This window comes from Synchiropus splendidus, chromosome 9 (genome assembly GCF_027744825.2).
Source record: "Synchiropus splendidus isolate RoL2022-P1 chromosome 9, RoL_Sspl_1.0, whole genome shotgun sequence".
Lineage (NCBI taxonomy): Eukaryota > Metazoa > Chordata > Actinopteri > Syngnathiformes > Callionymidae > Synchiropus > Synchiropus splendidus.
In genome coordinates, this window is record NC_071342.1 from 8544027 (window position 1) to 8562572 (window position 18546).

Below are 18546 nucleotides of genomic sequence, written 5' to 3' on the forward strand. Positions count from 1 at the left end.
CTCCCAAACAAATGTGGCACACGACAATAATGAGGAACAAAAAGTTTCCCACAAAGGTGCAGATATTCATAATGAGGTGTCAAGCCACCGGATTCTTACCGAAGAAGGAAATTCTGTGTCTCACCAGAGCAGCCAGCTTACAAAAGAGGCTGCAAGTGAGGGGAAAAAAAACACAATAATGAGGAACCATCAGCCGCAAAAAAGTAATTATGGACAAGATCATCAGAATGACAGCGCAAAGGAACGATGACTCAGCAAGGAAAACTACAATACTATTTACAAAAAGTATTGATTGGGTCTCAGCATTTATGACACATTATTGGAGCTAAGATGATGAATGGACTTGATACCTTGCGATCATCTCTTTTTCCCGTTTGGAGGCTTGGTTTCCATTCGCCTTTGGGCAGAGAGACATGAAATACAAACAATGGCTTTGTACAAATTGCTCCAAAAGAGGGAGGGCCACCTATATGAGGGAAAGAACAATATTACTGATCAATTCACTCTCTCATCTTCATTTGTTGGAGGGATTTCATGACAGATGGTGCCTCACAGTGTCCGGCAAGCCCCATCTTCTATGAGGCTCTACTCCCTGGCCCACCTCCCAAAAACACCTCCTTACAAAGGACCCCAACTTCTTAGCTCCCTCATGAAGAAGGAATCTCCATAACCCAACTTTCCAATGAAGTCAAGATGAAACGCCAACAATGAATTTTGTTTCTTCACATCTTCCATCACACTATAATTCCAAATGGTTCCAGACATACATCTCAGAAAGCACTGTCTCAAGGACTCATATACCAAATTCTGCAATACATTTCTTTATATTGAAAGTAACTGCCTCAGACAAACATATAAATACTTTATATGCACCTTATTCTTGGTTACAGCTTTTGTTCTAAATATTTCAGTTCACTGGCTCGCACGAAACAAACAAGCAATACTTAGACTATTCACTGATATTAAGAAAATATGGTGTATAATTACTACTCCTGAAGAAATGTGTGTTTTAAATCACACTACTACTTTTATTCAAGTAACTCAGCCGCATATGATGAATTGATTTGGCTACGGACGATCGCGATACGAGAATCCTGATCAAAACAATGCTTCTACATTTATTTTAAAAATTAGCCAGTGACTAAATTAGTTCAATAACTACACTGGCTGCAGAGAGGCCGGGGGTGTATGATAACTGGACTTCAGAGTGGGAGGTGTGGACAGAAAAGACAAGCGATGTGACTGTTCACTGTCTTGGCTGACTGATCCTGACTCAGGGGGTCCTCATCAATGGAAAATCTCCATTTGCCGGCAGAGCTGCGTGGGAAGCTTTAATCAATGTCCTGATGGCAACTGACACGCCCACGCGGTTCTCTGAAAAGGCTACATATACAGGGTTTTTTACGAAGATGGGTCGCTCCTGGCAACCATCTAATGAACAACGACTTGTGTTGGAAGAGAAGCAAAAAATAATAAATCATACTCTTCTGTTGTGTCATGTTAGCTTACTCAGAGGATCAATTGCCTTTCACATCTTTGACTCACCTTGACTAGGAACTGTAGAGGTTGCTGGTGGGAAACTCTCTCTCCCCTGGACATTTGTCCTTTAGCTTGTATCACCTCTGAAAAAGTGGATAGAAATAAAAACATGCAAACAAACATTCAGACAAAAAAGTGTGAAAAATGAAACCACATATGCATGACAATCAATTCAGAGAACAGCGTGTTCTTGCACTTATTTCAGCTCACCCAACTCCAGCAGATGCTCCTGAGCCTCCTCTGTGAAAGACAGGAGCCGAACCAGGAGTGTGTATCCAAAGCGGTTGGACACCGCAGGAAAATCTACTTCTAACGTCTTGCGATCTCTGTTTCAATTGTATCAAGAGAAAGTCAGGTAGAGGAAGAGAACATTTGGGCTGCACACTTTTCAGTCTTACCCCCACAGAGTGTATCCATTTAGCTGAAGAAACTTGAGAATATCTTGTGCTCTCTGTCTGAACTTCTCTTTCTCTTTTACTGTCAGAGTCTCATAGGGCACAAGCATGGAATGGAAGCCTCCTCCTGTTGAGGGAGAAGAGGTGGAATATGTATTCATGAGGAGCTGAATATTAGACACTTTTAAAATACATATAGATGAAAGACTAACGCACAACCTTGACTCTCTAGTTCTGACTTCTTTTTCCTGGCCCAAGTGTTGTGGTAGTTTTCAGCCAGTTTTTCAGCCATCGCCTGATGAAGTCAAAAACGACAAAATAAATACAATATAATACATTTATACATTTACATGCATTTATCATATAAGAAGAAGTGCTTATCTAGATGTAGCGTTAGAAGTGTTGTCAACCAATTACATCCATATAGTACTATCCATATAGTTGCGGAACTGTCAGAGACAGGGGATGTTTTTTTTACTTACTGTTGATACAATAACCTTGATTTTATCTCATGGAAGACATATTACAGGTATAACTGACCACACATGGCATCAAAACAAATAAAGTGCTTGCCTTAAAAGAAAGCTAATAACTTACACACTGATCCCATGATAGGGTGATGCTGCTCATGTCTGTAGGTTTGGGGCTGAAAGTTGATGCTCCTTCGAAAGATAACTGAAACACAGACCATAGATAGAATAGAAATTAAACTCATGTTGAGTTTCAGTACTCCCAAGAATTTATGTTGTGTTGCATTCTAATTTACCGCACATTCACTTTCTGAATTTCAGGTGGACAAACTAAAAATATGTGTTTACTATGTAAATATTGGTAATGTCTAGATTGGGGAACACATATAAGCCATTACTTGCTTTTTATTGTTAATAGTAAGTAATAATGGTTTTGTTTAGACTGACTAAGTAAAATATTGCTTAACAGTGACAATAATTACTAGCTATAGTAATATACAGTAAATACACCCATGAATAGGTAGCTTATTCATGGTAATATATGTTCCCTCATCTTAAGTGTAACCTAAATATCCCATCTATATTTTACAACATGACAATGGAAGTCTATATAAAGTAAAGTAAAGAGAGAATGTTCAACAGTGAAAGCAGCTGTGGTCGATGTAGTTCAATTATATATACCTGACCAGACTGCGAGACTCTCCGGTAACAGCTACGTATGCCTGACACATCTTCTTTAGTCCGCTCTATGGTCCACCCAAATGCCAGCATACTTTTTATTGTCTCCTTAATGGCCCAACGGTACGTCTCCTTATCCTTGAAATTTCAGACAAATGAATGAGAAAGGTGGAGAGCTCATTGTCCATTCCACATACAGAGGAGCAAAGGAATTATTTAAAGGAGTAATAAATCAACAATAACAGAAGGGCTTTTCATCTTGCCTATTAACACACCACATGAACAATCTTGTGCTACCTTTTCAGATAAAGCCCTGTAGGGTTTGAGGAGAGGATGAACCTTGGACTTCTCACATAGCTGCTCCCCATGAACCCAACCATTGGCAAACTGCAGCAGCAACACACATATTTATCAGAATTCCTCTCTGTTCAATGTAAAAACGGGGAATGGAAAGAACAGCCATGTGACCTTGTCGAGCGACCACTTCTCATGAGTATGTTCTGCATATCTGTTCACCACAAGCTCAAGTCTCTCAGGAACAGAAACACTGGAGAACGAATGGGAAAGAAAATAGCAATGAATTTGAACAACACCAATGTAAAAACACGCAATTTCAAGATGGTCAATATTGGAATCCATATTTAAGTGGAAATTACCCTCAGATGCTCTGGTACCCTTTTTAAAAAAAATCAAACTCTGTTTTTAGTATTCAAACTAAACATAACATTTCAGTTTTGAAATGACTTTTGGAAATTTATGATCAACAACATCATTACAGTACCCTGGTCAGGTCATGACTGACTCAAAATCGAACAAAAACATTTGCTCGTTTTAAATCCTTGAGGAGCCAAAGGTTAACAGTTTTTCACATTCTTTAGGACCAATGTGTGTGCCAGGGCATTCCGAGTGCCCTCTGTTTTATGAGCACTTTGACCTTACAGGGCACACTTTCAATTTCGTAATAATAGTTTCTTTCTGCGCAGGCTGAATCTTCAACCTGAAAAACATTGAGGCTGAAACCCTAAAAGAACTGGACTCAGCATGTTCCACTGGTTGCTTCGACCCAAACCAACTAAAATTGATCTACTTACAACAAAGAAGATCAGGGATTTTAAATGAAGCCCATGTTAAAGAGGGCATTCCCGCCTTACTTTGAAGTGTTAACAGGTTGAGGGTCGAAATGTCCTTCCGTGTCTACAGACATTTTTCTCTCACAGTGGGACATTTGATCCATGTGGTCAGGTGGTAAAGCTCTTGCCATTGAAGCCAGGCATTGGACACTCAGAGCAGACAACTGAGGTTCATCAGGCTGTATGAATGAAAAGAGAAGAAAATTTAATTTGTTCATAATGTGACACATATTTTGACCATTCACCACGTTCCTATACTTCACATCATTCAGAAATATAAGACCTTCTAGCATTTTACCTTTCTTTCCAACGCCCTAAACACTCCCCAGAATAACTTTCGAGACAAGTGAAGCTCTTCTTCTGAGGAGTAGCACTGCCCTGCTTGACCTCCATTTGGTGAGTAATATTTCCACCTCTGCTCGTAAAGACTGTTCAGGAGCTGTTGGGAAAGACTTAATAAGAAACATTTCCCCCCCTGACAAAAACCCCAACAACTTGAATAGCTGAACACGAGTCACCTTTATAGGCAGCCGACTGTGGTCTGTGAGACTGGGGACATCAAGGACGATTCGCTCCAGGAGGGGTTGCAACATAGATGGTTGGAGTTTACTAGAAAACACAATTTAAGAGAATCAGTTTTCTAGAATCATACAAAAAATGACATCATCCAATATGTTTTGTCAACATTTTGACAAAACACCTTTAATCACTCCACCCCCTCCCCCTCAAAAAGGTGAATAAAAAGTTGGATTCCTGTCCAGCTTGATGAATGTGATTTCCCGCCGTACACCTTGTTAACAAGCTGTGTGACATGGCACATCAATAATCTGCTCTGAAGAACGATGGGCATAGACCAACTTTACCTGCACACAGACAACAAACACTCTTCAATGGTGTCTCTCTGAGCTTTGGTCAAGCTTGAAGCCCTGGAGAGACGGTAGGTTTCCTGGAGGATTGAGTCCACTAGTGTGGCATGTCCATCCAAACCACCAAAGAGAGCCGAACATTTTGTCAGCAAGGGAAGCACTGCCGTACACAAGTATCTGTTAAGGGCCAAGGTCATGTCTGTGGAACCCAAATCATCCTGAAAGAGAAGAGAGGAAATAGCCAACCAAAATAATTGATTGACTGAATATAATGCAGCAACATCTATCTGCCATTTCTCTCGAGAAAATTGAGAAGCATTTCTCGACAGGGATCGATATGAAGTTGAAGGTCACTTCTTCAGTGACTCCATAGATGTCTGTAGCAGTAGGTGACCAGCTTAACAAAACACAATTTGAGCCGCTCACGGTGTCGAGGGAGACAGCAGTCTGAATGTCAGGAAGAAAACCGACTTCCAGCAGGTGGATTAAAAAGCCTTGTGTTTCAATGCCATAAACCCGGTCCAGGAACAACACCATTGCTGCCTTATGGTCGGGGCAGAAGACGCTCGATAGGTCAGGTTCCTCTACTTTGCCATCTGGAAAGCCAAAATAAAACGAAGCAATGTGTCATAATGTTTGACGAAAGCCAAAATTAAACAGCATTCCCTCAACCAACCTGATATAGCTTAAAGAAATGCTTACAAAAGCTATTCGAGTCGATTTACAATACAAGGCTTGAAATATTTAATAGCATTATGTATATTGTGGGGCTGGCTTCACCTTTTGACAATGATGGGACTTGGAGGGACATACTGATGACACCCACAAGATCTTGAATTGGGACCAGAGACCTCAAAATTGCTCGCATGCGAATGGCATCCCCTTTGCCTCCTTCAATTAACTGAAAAGACATGAGAGAAAAAAAACTCTCAGTGTGAGAAGCTGATGATGAATCCTAGGAACCACTCACTTGCTTCTCTGGAGCACAGCGGCCCAGCAGGTCAATCAGGGCGGAGTAGAAGCTCATGATGGCGTGCCCCATGTGAATGAGGTCATCATCGCTGTCCTGGATAATATCTCTGTTTTCATACAGGCAGAACAAACAAGAGCTCAAAGGAAGTCAAATAAACGTCATCTATTTCTGAAAATCCATCAACATAGCAAACAGTTCAATGATGAACAAACAATGAGTGAGGCAAAATAAATTGAGTTTTAACATGTCAGCAGAAGCTCTATACTGACTGAATCTCAACTGACAGTGCAGTGCTGCTCCTTGACTTAGAAGAAGGTCCATCCATTGAAGAATCTTCAGATATGGTGATAGCTTCTTCCATTGCTGCCAGGAGACCGTTTCCTCCCTCACCTCGCAAGGCAGGACCAAAACACTCCGGGCGGCGAATCAGCAGCTTCAACACCACATAAGCATTCTCTTCCACACTCTCACCTTCGACAAATGAACACATGATCACGATCGATCATTTGCAATTAAACCAATCTGTTAATTGCGCGACTGCTGAGGAACCTGTTTGAATTTTGTGAAGATTTGCTAGGGCATTACTGATTTACTCTCCATTCCTTTTGTGTCGACAAATAGGCAGGTCACAAAATAGATTGAAACCGACCCGAAAATCGAAACGGTTGTTAAAGTTTCCACGTGTCTAAGGTTTAGGCTTTAGGGTCTCTACAAGAGGTCAGAGGTCACATTACACCCTCAAATTGCGACATCAGAATGAAGTTAAGAATCGAGCTGTTGCCCATGTCCAAGTAAACACAGCTATGATTTAAATATAGGACAATATCCAACATGGTTAAAAAACTCCTGTACAGGTTTTGAAAGCCTCACTGAAATGGATCACCGTAAACAAACGAAACATATTAACACGAATAAGTGTTTTCAAACCTCCAGCTCCAGAGTTCAGCGACTCATTATAAAGTCAGTAATGAGCAGTCAATTACTTAATTGTGTACGACAAACACAGTGAGAAAACCATAAATACACATTAGTTTTATTAATAAGATTTATCTATTTAACATTAACTTGTGTTCCTGTTTTTGTTTTGGCACTGCTGAGGGACATTGTGAATTCGATGGCACTGCAAAGAAATTCATGGAAATAAAAAGAATCTAAAGCCATTTAAACTTGTCAACACCCTCAAAGACCAGCAGAACTACTGGCTCCTCTGTGCTGCCTCGGAGTATAAAATCAATACAAACAAAAGGTACAGAAATAACCTCGATTACAGAGGCTGACACAGCAGTTTGCTTTTAACAATGCCTGCTGACTTCCAGTATTTGTATTCTAACAATGTCACAAACACTTAAGAGGAGGAAATCAGGGTGATTTACAAGCAAGTTTGGGGTTCAGATTTAAACATTATGTGCTTATGTTTTGTGTTTCAGGCTGTACCGCACTCAATATTATGCTGTTATTTTCCATCTTTGTGTTTTCAGTTACCGTTGCAAAAGACAGCAAACCGGAGAAAATCCAGGTAGCGTTCACCCTCCACTGGGTTCCATCCAATATCTGGATAACCTCTGGCCACCAGAAGTGGACAGCTCTGAAGACCACAGCCAGCAAGATACTGGACCACCTAGGGAATTTGAAAAGCTCAAACATGCATGTGCCTAACATAGAGATTTTAATATCATCAAATAACATGCCTTTTCTAGCTCTGGCTCCCTCAGTGCGAGTGCCAGCTCATTATTGTCCATCACAGATGCTGCTGCCACATCCAGAGGTGTGGCTCCACGCATGGACTGTGACGCTAGAAACACAGCAGCGACATGTGAGCAAGTAGGTCTTTACAGAAACACAGCATACAAAGCGATGAATAAAATGATTGAGAGCAAACTTGAAAGTTCAGTAAACACAGAACAAACAGCTGTTAATAATACACTTTCTCATATGGGCATATGGGCAAGTACATACAGTAATAGCATGTTATTCAGCACGACTATACCTTACACATAGCCACTGTTATCAACATACTCATTAAAGGTTATAAAGAGTAAAAAATAAAATAATTATTTTACTAATGGTTAATAAGTGAAACCAAAAGTCTAGATTGGAGGCCGACCCGCTTCCTTCTTCCCCCAATGAAAATGTGAGTGGAGAAGTGGTTTACCTAGTCCAACACTACCGTTCTCCAAAAGGTAGCTGAGGTGGTCAAACAGAGCTCCTTGGTTATGACTGCTGATGCGGCAGAAGTAACAGAGGAATCGACAGCAGCTGGCAATCATCCTGGGAAAGGCAATCTTGACAAAAACCACACAGTGGATATTAAATACGGATCAAAAAATACATTTTAATAAGCCCAACACACACACACCAGTGAGGAAAAAAACTCTATTCACAATATGAAAGTCTCTGACGGACGTTAAGCATCTTCTCATCTAATTTCCCTGCATTCACTACAAAGCTCCTTGAGACACTGTTCATCTCCTGGTTGCTGTACAGGCTAAATTGTTCAAGCAAACTCTACTTATATGTGCAGTAGTAGGTTTCCAATGCAAACATTCTCACACTTCTGTTAAATGCCTGAAATATTTTGGATAAATCACATTTTATATTGTCATGTTACAAATGCACAGCATTTTCTGTGCTTTGCTTCAAAAGACCAATGTAAATGAGATAAATATCCAGATTTTATCAGTTCAAGTTTGTCCGCTTACCTTCGACTCTCCCTCTCCAAGAACATTGACCATTACTTCCATCACTGTTTCATGCATCCCCAATATCCGCATCAGATTGGGGTGCTGGTAGAAAACTTTATTGTTCATGATGTCACTAAATAAAACAACAAATATTTAAACAAGCCCTTCATTGAATATTTAAAAGCCCAATAGGTGTTTCAGAGACACACCCAAGTCTTTTGATCATGATTTTCTCCTCTTCTTTTCCCATGCGCACACAGAGCAGAGAGCGGATTTGGCCGAGGGAGGAAAGTAGAGTCACAGCATCCTCAACTGAAGACTCACTGATTGCGTAGGTTTTAGACAGTGCGGTTGCCATTTGACCCCCAAGGCCTCGATACTGTCTATGCAGCAAAGAGAAAACGGCTCTGACCAGCGCTGGGTCCTCCATCTTGGTCTCTAGAGCCCAGCTCACCATTGTTTCAGAGATGAGCTTCTTCAGAGTTTCTTCAACCGAGAAAAAAAATCAATCAGCATGATGTAAAATAAAGTAGGGAATAGTACCAACTCAGACCGGCATTCCCTTTGATTCAGATGTAAAAAAAAACGTGCAAACTGCGTCAAGATCTGGCTGCAAGTCTGTGCAGCCTAATTGGTCCTTTCGATAGATCTTTCACACCCTGCAATTTCACACACTGATGTAAATTACTATACGGTTCCGCTGTTTTCAAGACAGAATCCTGACAACAGCTATGACTCACTGACTTGTGCCTGTTCATGCCACGTGTCAAAAGTGAAAAGTAACGTTGAGTACACCACATCACAGCATCTAAAACTCCTGCGGAAGATGAGACCTCCTGCACCTCTTAGCAGTCCCTTACAGCCCCTATTATTAGTCACTATTCCTGTTCAGTGACAGGATCTCTTCTCACATCATAGTGTATTCGTTTTCGTACAATATCAGAATGCTGAGAATAACCTGGAGGGTAAATATATAATTTTCCAGTCACCTACACTCACAAATAATATATTCACAGCATTGATCCATCTTTGATCTTTGTAAATGTACAGGGTGATACTATTAATGTGCGGTGGAAATTTTGCTTATTCAATAAACCATTGATTTCAAATCCGATCTGGGCCAAATTAGACCACAGTGCATGCAGGCAAGAATGAATACAAATTTGCTTACTTTGTCCTGGCGACAGACATTCATCCACTGCAAAAAGTGATTTCTTCCGTCCAACAACTCTGCCCACAAGACTGAGAAGCCTATCTTTTACTGACACTGCAGCAGCCTTGTTGCTTGCCAAGTCAGTGTCTAATTCAATGCCTGTAGAGAACAGAGTAATGTTCATGAATTAGTTTATTTTTCTTAACTGGGTTTGATATGAGGTCAACTAACCACAATGTGAGCTGAGTTGTTGGTGAAAGTCTCGCAGTTGTTGCTGAATTTCTGGTGGACATGGACAGCTTTCTTGCAGTTCATTCTCTCTGAAGTTCAGCAGCATGTTGATCTGAGGACACGATGATTCACAAAACATCACAATGCTGGACATGCACTGATTATGATGCAGTTTACATTCATCCCAGGTAACCTGCTCTTGTGGCGGTGATCGGAACTCTTTGGTTTTACGAGCGGTGAGGGCAGCGGACATGTTGAGCGCCTGCATGACCTGGTTGTAGCGAAAACGCTGATTTTCCTGCAGCTGGTGAACAAATCTGTCAGAGAAGGCCACAACAGATTCGACCCTGTGCCGCGCCTGGCAGTCACACAGGTATGACAACAGATGGCAAAGCTGGGAGAGAAAAAAATCAATAATCAAATAGATTCTGATATGGCACATAAACATGCATTATAATTGCATTAGCTTCAAAAAGTTAAAGCTGATGAGGGAACATACTTAACAAACTAATGGACTAAATCGTTCCCAGGAAATAATTAATCCGCCTAAAAATATTTGTTAATACCTTAAATCAAATCTTTCTAATAAGAGTCAGAAGAAAGGATGTTCACCTGGAGTTTCACAGGCTCCGGAAGCTTCATGAGAAGCAATCCTTTTTTAGAGACGTTGTTTTCCTTTTTCTTGCCCTCAAGAGTTTCACTTTTGTAGCTATCACTCCTATCTTCTTCTCCCTCAAACACTCCAGCACCACGAGAAAAAACTTTAGGTTCGATCAGCTGCAGAACTTGGCTGAGATCATCATCCCCCACAGCTCCCATGACCATGAGCGAATGGAAGAGTTGAATAAGGGGAACCAGCAGCAGCTCATTGCTTCCTCCTACAGGATCACGGAGATTTTGATCCACAGTCTGCACCCCTTCAGTCAGCATCTTCACAGTCAGGGTTCTTAGTGTGTCCAGGGGGATTTCAGGGCAGACACTGAAGGCTGTCTCCTGCCTGGATTCACAACTCCAGACAAAACAGGGACTGGAGAATTGGATTTGTGGTTTAAGGGATGTGCTCACTGCGGTGCTGGGAAGACACACTGGATGTTTTCCTTCAGAGGCACCATTCAAGGGATAAAGGGTGAGATTCCTGGTCTGGTCGGTCATCGGAATTATGTATTCATGACTCATCATGAGAGAGGTTTGGCTGTTGAGGTAAACCTAAACCAGGCATGAGCACAAAGATCACCATACATAGAAGAGGTATCAGGACTTGACAGGACATGGCAGTTAACAAAAGATTACCTCAAACAGCAGCTGATAAAACGCTGAGCGAAGGCGACCTGGGAGGTGTGGATTCTGAATGGCATAAAGCACCTGGGACTGGTCCACGTGACTGCAAATGGCATGCGCGACTCTCGTGTTGCCAAGCTTACATAAGGAGACATAAAGCAGGAGAGTGTGGTACTGAAAGGTCATGAGGTCTGGCAGTTCAGACAGCTCCAAAATGTCAACAGATCTGTAAAAGAAATTTGGAAAATGTAAACAGACAGCCCTCTCAGGAACACAGAGCGACAAACCATGCCAGCTTACAAGAAAACTAAACACTAATTTGGAGTTACATGTTACTATGATTCTAATCAGACCTGTTTTCGTCGGGGATCTGAAGAGCGACGACTTGAACAGGGCGGCTGCATTGAATGCTCCAGCCATGGCATGCGCTGGAGCAATTGACTAACACCTCTAATGTTTTGTTGGGAACTCTGGTCCAAGTGACTGCGCTCATATATTGGACCTGAATCCTTTGAGGACATTGAGGTATCATGTTTCTCCGTTGAGTGCGAAGTAGACCCGCAGAAAGAGGCATGACGTTCTTGATACAGAGGGAAAAAAACAAGACCTATTTGACTCTTCTGAACATTGGTTTGATCATCATTCAAATAAAAATGTACCTTGACCCGTCCCAGCTCAAACTGAAACATGTTGGAAGTGGTGCTCTTGACAAAAACGGCAGGGAACAGCTTCGTGCATGCTTCCACCTGAGCAATGCAGCACAGTAACTCTCAGTCTGTGCAGTGGGATTCACAACACTCCAGCTAAATGAGAATGCGCTACTCACTTGGTAGAAAGTTGTCATCTCGACCCCATTTGAAGTAAAAGTAAGCAAGCCACTGGATGTGTCAATTAAACAGCCAATTTCCAAACCTCCGCTCCTCCGACTTAAACACAACCCTGTCGCTTCACCGGCACAAACCATGTAACAGTTGCTGCGCTTTGAACTGTAAAAGAAGAAAGTCATTCAGAGCTGAATGTAAAGAGGCGCAAGCAAACCGAACATTACCCTTACAAGCCCCTTCCATTCTTTCCCCCGTGCAACTTTTCCTCATGTAAAAAAGACCTGTTATTCCAATATGAGGACGACCTACGTCACCTTTGTTAAAGTTACACACTGTCCTCTATTGTGTACTGTGATGAACAGCGTTTCTCCAGTAGTAGTTCTCACAACTACGGGGGCCTTGGGAGGAGTAAAGGAAAATCTCACAACCAACCTGTAAATAATATAAATGTGTGCGAAGGAAGCAAGGTGCCTCAGTGCTCATATGGCACAGGCAGGTCATGGACAACCCCCCTGCTTCTCCACCAATCACATGCCCAAGAACATGCAAGTCTCTTGACCATATCCATATTTTGATAGATGCATGTCTGTATACATATCTCAGATATGTATGCATCTACAGACCTGACCAACACGTACAGGTGAATCCTTCTGTAGGAAACTATAGTGCATATGTTTTACATGTTTTTACATGTATTTATTTGTTTATAAATAAACATAAAATAAATGTATTTATAGTTACTTAAATAAGTTACCTACAAGCTGACCTACAAGCAGCTTTACAACATCTTCCAACAACCTTATTTGACTCAATGTTAAATTGAAGTTTTTCCAGCCCAAAACTAATTTTTAGAAATAATGTTTCTTCACATACCTCTCTCTGACTTTGCCACTTTCATCTCCAAGTGTAACGGTGACAGTCCTGGTACTTTCCACATCAAAATTGGTGTTGAAATGATGGAAATCAGGAGTCACCCAGCCAACCCAAACATTGAATGGCTCCTGGCCAGGAAGAACCCTAACAGAGTAGTAATACTGAAGGAGAGACGCCGTTATTATTATTATTATTATTGGAATAAAATTTTAACATTGCATGATTTTTTATCTTAAACAGACATATGAAATACAGTATTTAAAAAAGTCCACAAGGTTAAAAATGGAAATAAAGGCAAATTTAAATGTGAAAGGCCTCAGCGTATGACACCGTGGTTCCTTTTTTTTTGCATAAAAATGCTTGTGAATTCCAAACAACACTCTTGGCAGTAAAAGTAATGAAATTAGGGAGGTCTTACTCTGGAGGTCTGGATCAGGTGATCGTGGTTATCTTTGTCCACTACAACATCCTCGAGTAGCCGAGCAGATGAATTGCTGCTCACAAGACCTGGTTTAGATCTCTTCAGCATGAAGCTTCAAAAAAAAAAACCAAACAATAATTTGTCTCACTGTAACATATTAACTTGTTACATTTAATAAAAATGGGGCATATTTCTAAACATACCGCTGTTTTAATCGGGACGTTTTGTCTTGGCTGTGATCCTTGTGGTTGAGTTCATCTCTTGAGCCGGCAAAGCTGTGGGCTGACTTCATCAGTACTTCAAAGTCAGAGTCGTCCTCTTCCTGCTCTTTTCTTCCTGAAAGGACAAGAGGAATTAATTACAGCAGAGCCCCTGGGGAGCTTATGTGAAATGATTCATCAAGGTCGATTTATAAAATATCAATAATCTAAACGGCGAGATGCACAAAACAGGGCTTCAGTACTCCGACTGGCTTTCACTCCATGTTGACTCTCAATGGGTTCACATATTTCTGAAAAACATTTTTGGCTTTCTAAAGTGACGCGTGTCTGTAAGGCATTCCTACAGGTAGATATTGGCTAGTGCGAGCCGTCATACATTTGATATTGAACATGCTTCTTCCCTATTTGCGCCTTGCTCCCGACCTTGCATCAGAATTACATATTGACCTGAAAGCAAACTAACTTTGGTTACATCGCACATCAGTTGATATTATTAATAAACATGATCTGACCTGAGCATAGAGGACTTGAAGCCACAGGGAGCGCTCCTCCCACAGGGCTTGAGAGAGTGGCAGCAAATTCGATGAACATGCTGAGCCTAAAGAAACCCATTTCACTCCCTCCACTGTGCTGCGTCGATGGGTGCTGACAGACCTTCAAGCTACAAGATGAATCTGACACGCCACCATCTCTTATAACCTTTGAAAACAGTTGAGAGTTATGTCAGGGCTTTTGTCTACCCACCAAGACAATGTGAAAATATCAAGTTCCAAACTTGTAAATTGGGATGTTGGGGTGTTATGGACGTGAACTGAGGCTGTTTCCAGGTCATCCACAACGTTGGTTCTCTGGACATATTGGCAGCAAAAGGCTCATAACCCTCTTGAAGACCACAGACTGAAAAATATTGGAGGGAGTCGACTTGCTGGCCCAGGTTTAGCTTCCCCACCTGGTTAACTCCAACACCAACGATTGGCAACAGCCCTAAACACACCAAAATAACCAGTCGTTGAAAATATATACAGCATTTAAATCAACATCTAGACAGCTTATATACTGACCATCTCTGATGTCAAAATCTTTGGCCACCAGCTCGGATCCTCGATCATTAAACAGCATCTCGCCGTTCAGAGTGACCATCATGGTGCGATCCGTCATATCCAGTAAGCAACCCACCACGTCACTGCGGTGCCACACTCGTCCCAGAGGTTCACCTCCTTGATGATACCACTGACCCTGAGTAGGAAATATCAATATCAAAAAATTAACTACTCCTTTTCTGATCCAGGGCATCCAAGCCATACACCAGGGCAAATCTCTCTACTGCCCTATAAAGTTTCCCTTTTGCTGTTGCTGCCACTCTTCTGTTCTACCCTGGCTGCACTCTCCTCTACACCTCCCCTGATCTCTGTCAATTGTATCATTAAATATGTGGCATTATCCACTTTGGCCAATTGACTGTCTCTCTTTATGCTCTTGTGGTCTGGTATTGCGTGTTAACTACTGTATATTGATCGGTAGGATGGATGCAAGTAGAGGTCGATTAGATTTTCATCAATTATACAGTACGTCATTTGACAGTCTTTTATTTTTTTTACATGAAGCTAAAGTTACACCTCGACTGACTGACATTTTAGTAGGTCACCCCAAATAAACACACATTTACGTCATTATGTAGGAATACACAGTTGAAATATTGAGCAGAAGGAAAACTTCATCATCCTACCTCACATCCATCAAAGACAAATGCCAGGTCATCTGATCCAAGATCTTTATCGGCGGTGCAGTCTGGCCGTGCCCATCCAACTCTCATATTGCCCGCTGTCACCAACTTATATTCAAAATACCACTTCCCACAGGTCACTGCGTAAGATTTATCAGGTCTGAACACTCTCCACTTCTCTGCAGGATACACCTCATGGTCTGATGAAATGACTGTAAATGAAATCACAAATGGGTCTTTGGAAAGAGACATTTCCAATAACAGGATGTAAAGACATACTCTGGTCTTGGTTCAGCGTTTCCAGGCTGTAACCATGGGCGAGCAGGGTGCAAACAGACTCTCTTATACTCTCTCTGCCAATCCTTTTGGTCCTCTTATCAAGAAGACTGTATGGTACAAGATTCAGACTCCGCTTGGTTTTCAGCTCCTGTTTACACAGGAGGGTTTTGAGAGGAGACATCAATTATATTGATACATGGAGTCACTATAATAAACTGACCTGCTGGGCTCCATAGGTCCAGCCTTGCCTGATGCACTCTTTAGCCCAAACATTGTGCTCATTTTCCGCCAAATGGCTGACCACTCTCTCATGAAAACGTGTCAGACAAACCTGGCTGAAATCTACAGGTGCCGGTCTGTAGCCACTGGGCTGCTCATACCTGATGATAAGACACCGCCCACAATGATGATAAGACACCGAGAAGAGTTACATATGAGGCTACATCAAACAAGGGTTTGAGTGTTCAGACATACTTGGTCGGCAGACTCAAATACTTGACTTTGTCTTCCCGGTGGTCTTCAGTTAAAACAACGTGGACACCAAGCGCAATAAGAGTCCTGAACAAAGATTTGTTGTTCAAAAATTTTGTTGTAACGTTGTCAAATAGCAATAAAGATCTACAACTGGTTACTTCACCGCACCTGAGGATGTCCTGAGCAATTTGAAGGTTCTGGTTCCGTTCTTGATCAGGCAACCTGAGGAACTCAACTAGGAACGGCTCATGCTTCTTGGCTTCATCTCTCACCTGTTCGGTTGATCAAAAGGCACATGACTCAAAAACAAACATACAGCTGGCTTGTTTGTTTGTTTGTTGTCTTACAGTTCCATATGACCAGCCAAGCTCAATCCTGTCCATTGCCCACAGTTCATGCATATTTTCAGCCATCTTCTCTTGTATATCCTCAACTTGGGAAGGCAGCACCACCTTTCACAGGAGAAGAAAAGTCAAATTGAAATTGATAGCAGACAAACAGAAGTATGTTTATGTAAATAATCAATTAACCTTGCTAATGTCCACTGGTCTGGGTGTAAAAACAACAGGAGTTACAGGGACGATCGGCCCAATCAGTTCCTGTGCTCCGTTCTCGTGATGCAACATGTACTCGTGACATGGTTCGACTACCAGCTCAACTCCAGGCAGGAGTGCCTCTGAACACATTGCGAATCCGGGAGGGGGCAAAAATCTAAATTCTCCATGACTCCCCCCGAAGAGAAATCGAACCCTTATACAAGATGAAAGTAAAAGACGTCAATATTAACATATACAAGCAGGAATTAGAAGACTTCATTGAACACTCAGTTCCAAAACCCACTTGACTCCAGCTGAGAAACTGACGACCGGATACAAAAGGCCAACGCAGCTGAAGTTTTCCAGCATGCCCTGCACAGGCAGACCGTTGACCCGGAAGGAGATGCAGGGAACAGTGAGGTCAAGGCAGCAGCTAACCACATCACCATCTTTGAGGAGATGTGGAAAAGGGGAGCTGACTTGGCGAGCAACACACCCTAAAATTCAGAGCACAAAAAATACTTGCACTGTGCTTAACTATTCAAAATGTTGCATCATATTTTGCTTGTAGTTTTCAGCATATTGCACATATTTCCCTTATCGATTTGCTGTTAATGTTATTCAACTCACAGCTCACAACTTTCACAGGACGGAACTGTGCAAAGTAATATATTAGAAAGTTTTATTTTTTCCAATGAGAACATCTTTAGGCGTTTTATAATATTAAAACTAAAATGGTTCAATAAAAATAGCATCCCTAAGTGACTCTCACAGCGGCTCTTAAATCTTAAATCCAAATTTTTGTTTTTGTAAATGTTCCAGCGAATTCATTTCTCAAGCTTTTAAAAGTCTATAGAAAAACAAAAACGCAATGGATGAAAGGCAAGAGACAAAAGCACTAATTCAAAATTCAACATGAGTCATTTGTCCTACCTGACCAAAGGTGAAGCCCATCAAAGCCGAATGAGCACAAATCATCTCCCACCCCGTTTCCTCCCCAGACTTCACCTCCTGCAAGCCTGGGTTGGTAACCTTCGGTGCTCGCCCATCCCACACGTAGGTGGGTGGGCTCTGGTGTGAGGAAGGGGTCCACATGATCCACAACCAGCTCATAGTACCATCTCCGGTGCTGGGCTGAGTCCTCTCCCATGGCCAGAAATATGTTTGGTCTCATGCTTTAAAAGAAAAAGTTTTTAAAGGAAGCAAAATTGGAATTGAGCTGGAATGGTGCCTCTGTTTGTTTAGTTAGGGCTCACATTGTACATGACTGGCATATATATATATATATATATATATATATATATATATATATATATATATATATATATATATATATATATATATATATATATATATATATATATATATATATATATACACACACATATATATACACACACATATATATACACACACACATATATATATATATATATACATGCATTTAGCACCAACAACACACTGTCGTTGTGCTTCCAACTTTCCAAATTAGCACAACAAATTAGCAGGCTGTTTTATGAACTCCAAATCAAAGAGACATGGGACCCAGGAGAAATCGAAGAGAGAAGCACAAGCTCTGTATGAACATGAGCACAAAGGGAAATGATAGCAATGGAAACAGGAGAAATAGAGGAGCTGGTGGTGGTGGTGCAACCGACTGAGCAGGTGTGAAGAACACACGGAAAATAAGATATAAAGGGCAGAGGAACAAAATTGGATGGTGATGGAGAAAAACACGATAAAAGAAGGCAGCTGCAGAGGACGAACAGCCCATGGAATAAAAATAACTTAAAAGAGAGAA

General features: G+C 41.5%; 1 protein-coding gene across 1 annotated transcript in view; it reads right to left on the reverse strand.

Moving 5' to 3' along the window:
- ryr2b (ryanodine receptor 2b (cardiac)) overlaps positions 1 to 18546 on the reverse strand; it is a 50217-nt gene that overhangs the window by 21346 nt on the left and 10325 nt on the right. The window contains exons 18-63 of the mRNA XM_053874297.1: positions 17679 to 17920; positions 17050 to 17242; positions 16740 to 16959; positions 16557 to 16661; positions 16378 to 16481; positions 16210 to 16293; positions 15956 to 16115; positions 15736 to 15883; positions 15460 to 15668; positions 14795 to 14969; positions 14509 to 14717; positions 14246 to 14432; positions 13716 to 13848; positions 13510 to 13624; positions 13092 to 13252; positions 12221 to 12380; positions 12054 to 12140; positions 11748 to 11974; positions 11407 to 11620; positions 10729 to 11322; positions 10310 to 10510; positions 10117 to 10228; positions 9904 to 10044; positions 8942 to 9218; positions 8751 to 8865; positions 8204 to 8333; positions 7740 to 7843; positions 7534 to 7669; positions 6321 to 6522; positions 6049 to 6157; positions 5859 to 5979; positions 5505 to 5674; positions 5076 to 5296; positions 4731 to 4821; positions 4511 to 4651; positions 4234 to 4391; positions 3551 to 3629; positions 3380 to 3469; positions 3086 to 3220; positions 2532 to 2609; positions 2154 to 2229; positions 1938 to 2061; positions 1750 to 1865; positions 1546 to 1622; positions 351 to 466; positions 100 to 149 (exon numbers count right to left, since the gene is read on the reverse strand). Of these exons, the coding sequence (XP_053730272.1) occupies positions 100 to 149; positions 351 to 466; positions 1546 to 1622; positions 1750 to 1865; positions 1938 to 2061; positions 2154 to 2229; positions 2532 to 2609; positions 3086 to 3220; positions 3380 to 3469; positions 3551 to 3629; positions 4234 to 4391; positions 4511 to 4651; positions 4731 to 4821; positions 5076 to 5296; positions 5505 to 5674; positions 5859 to 5979; positions 6049 to 6157; positions 6321 to 6522; positions 7534 to 7669; positions 7740 to 7843; positions 8204 to 8333; positions 8751 to 8865; positions 8942 to 9218; positions 9904 to 10044; positions 10117 to 10228; positions 10310 to 10510; positions 10729 to 11322; positions 11407 to 11620; positions 11748 to 11974; positions 12054 to 12140; positions 12221 to 12380; positions 13092 to 13252; positions 13510 to 13624; positions 13716 to 13848; positions 14246 to 14432; positions 14509 to 14717; positions 14795 to 14969; positions 15460 to 15668; positions 15736 to 15883; positions 15956 to 16115; positions 16210 to 16293; positions 16378 to 16481; positions 16557 to 16661; positions 16740 to 16959; positions 17050 to 17242; positions 17679 to 17920 (7097 nt within the window). The remainder of the gene's footprint in view (positions 1 to 99; positions 150 to 350; positions 467 to 1545; positions 1623 to 1749; positions 1866 to 1937; positions 2062 to 2153; positions 2230 to 2531; positions 2610 to 3085; positions 3221 to 3379; positions 3470 to 3550; positions 3630 to 4233; positions 4392 to 4510; positions 4652 to 4730; positions 4822 to 5075; positions 5297 to 5504; positions 5675 to 5858; positions 5980 to 6048; positions 6158 to 6320; positions 6523 to 7533; positions 7670 to 7739; positions 7844 to 8203; positions 8334 to 8750; positions 8866 to 8941; positions 9219 to 9903; positions 10045 to 10116; positions 10229 to 10309; positions 10511 to 10728; positions 11323 to 11406; positions 11621 to 11747; positions 11975 to 12053; positions 12141 to 12220; positions 12381 to 13091; positions 13253 to 13509; positions 13625 to 13715; positions 13849 to 14245; positions 14433 to 14508; positions 14718 to 14794; positions 14970 to 15459; positions 15669 to 15735; positions 15884 to 15955; positions 16116 to 16209; positions 16294 to 16377; positions 16482 to 16556; positions 16662 to 16739; positions 16960 to 17049; positions 17243 to 17678; positions 17921 to 18546) is intronic.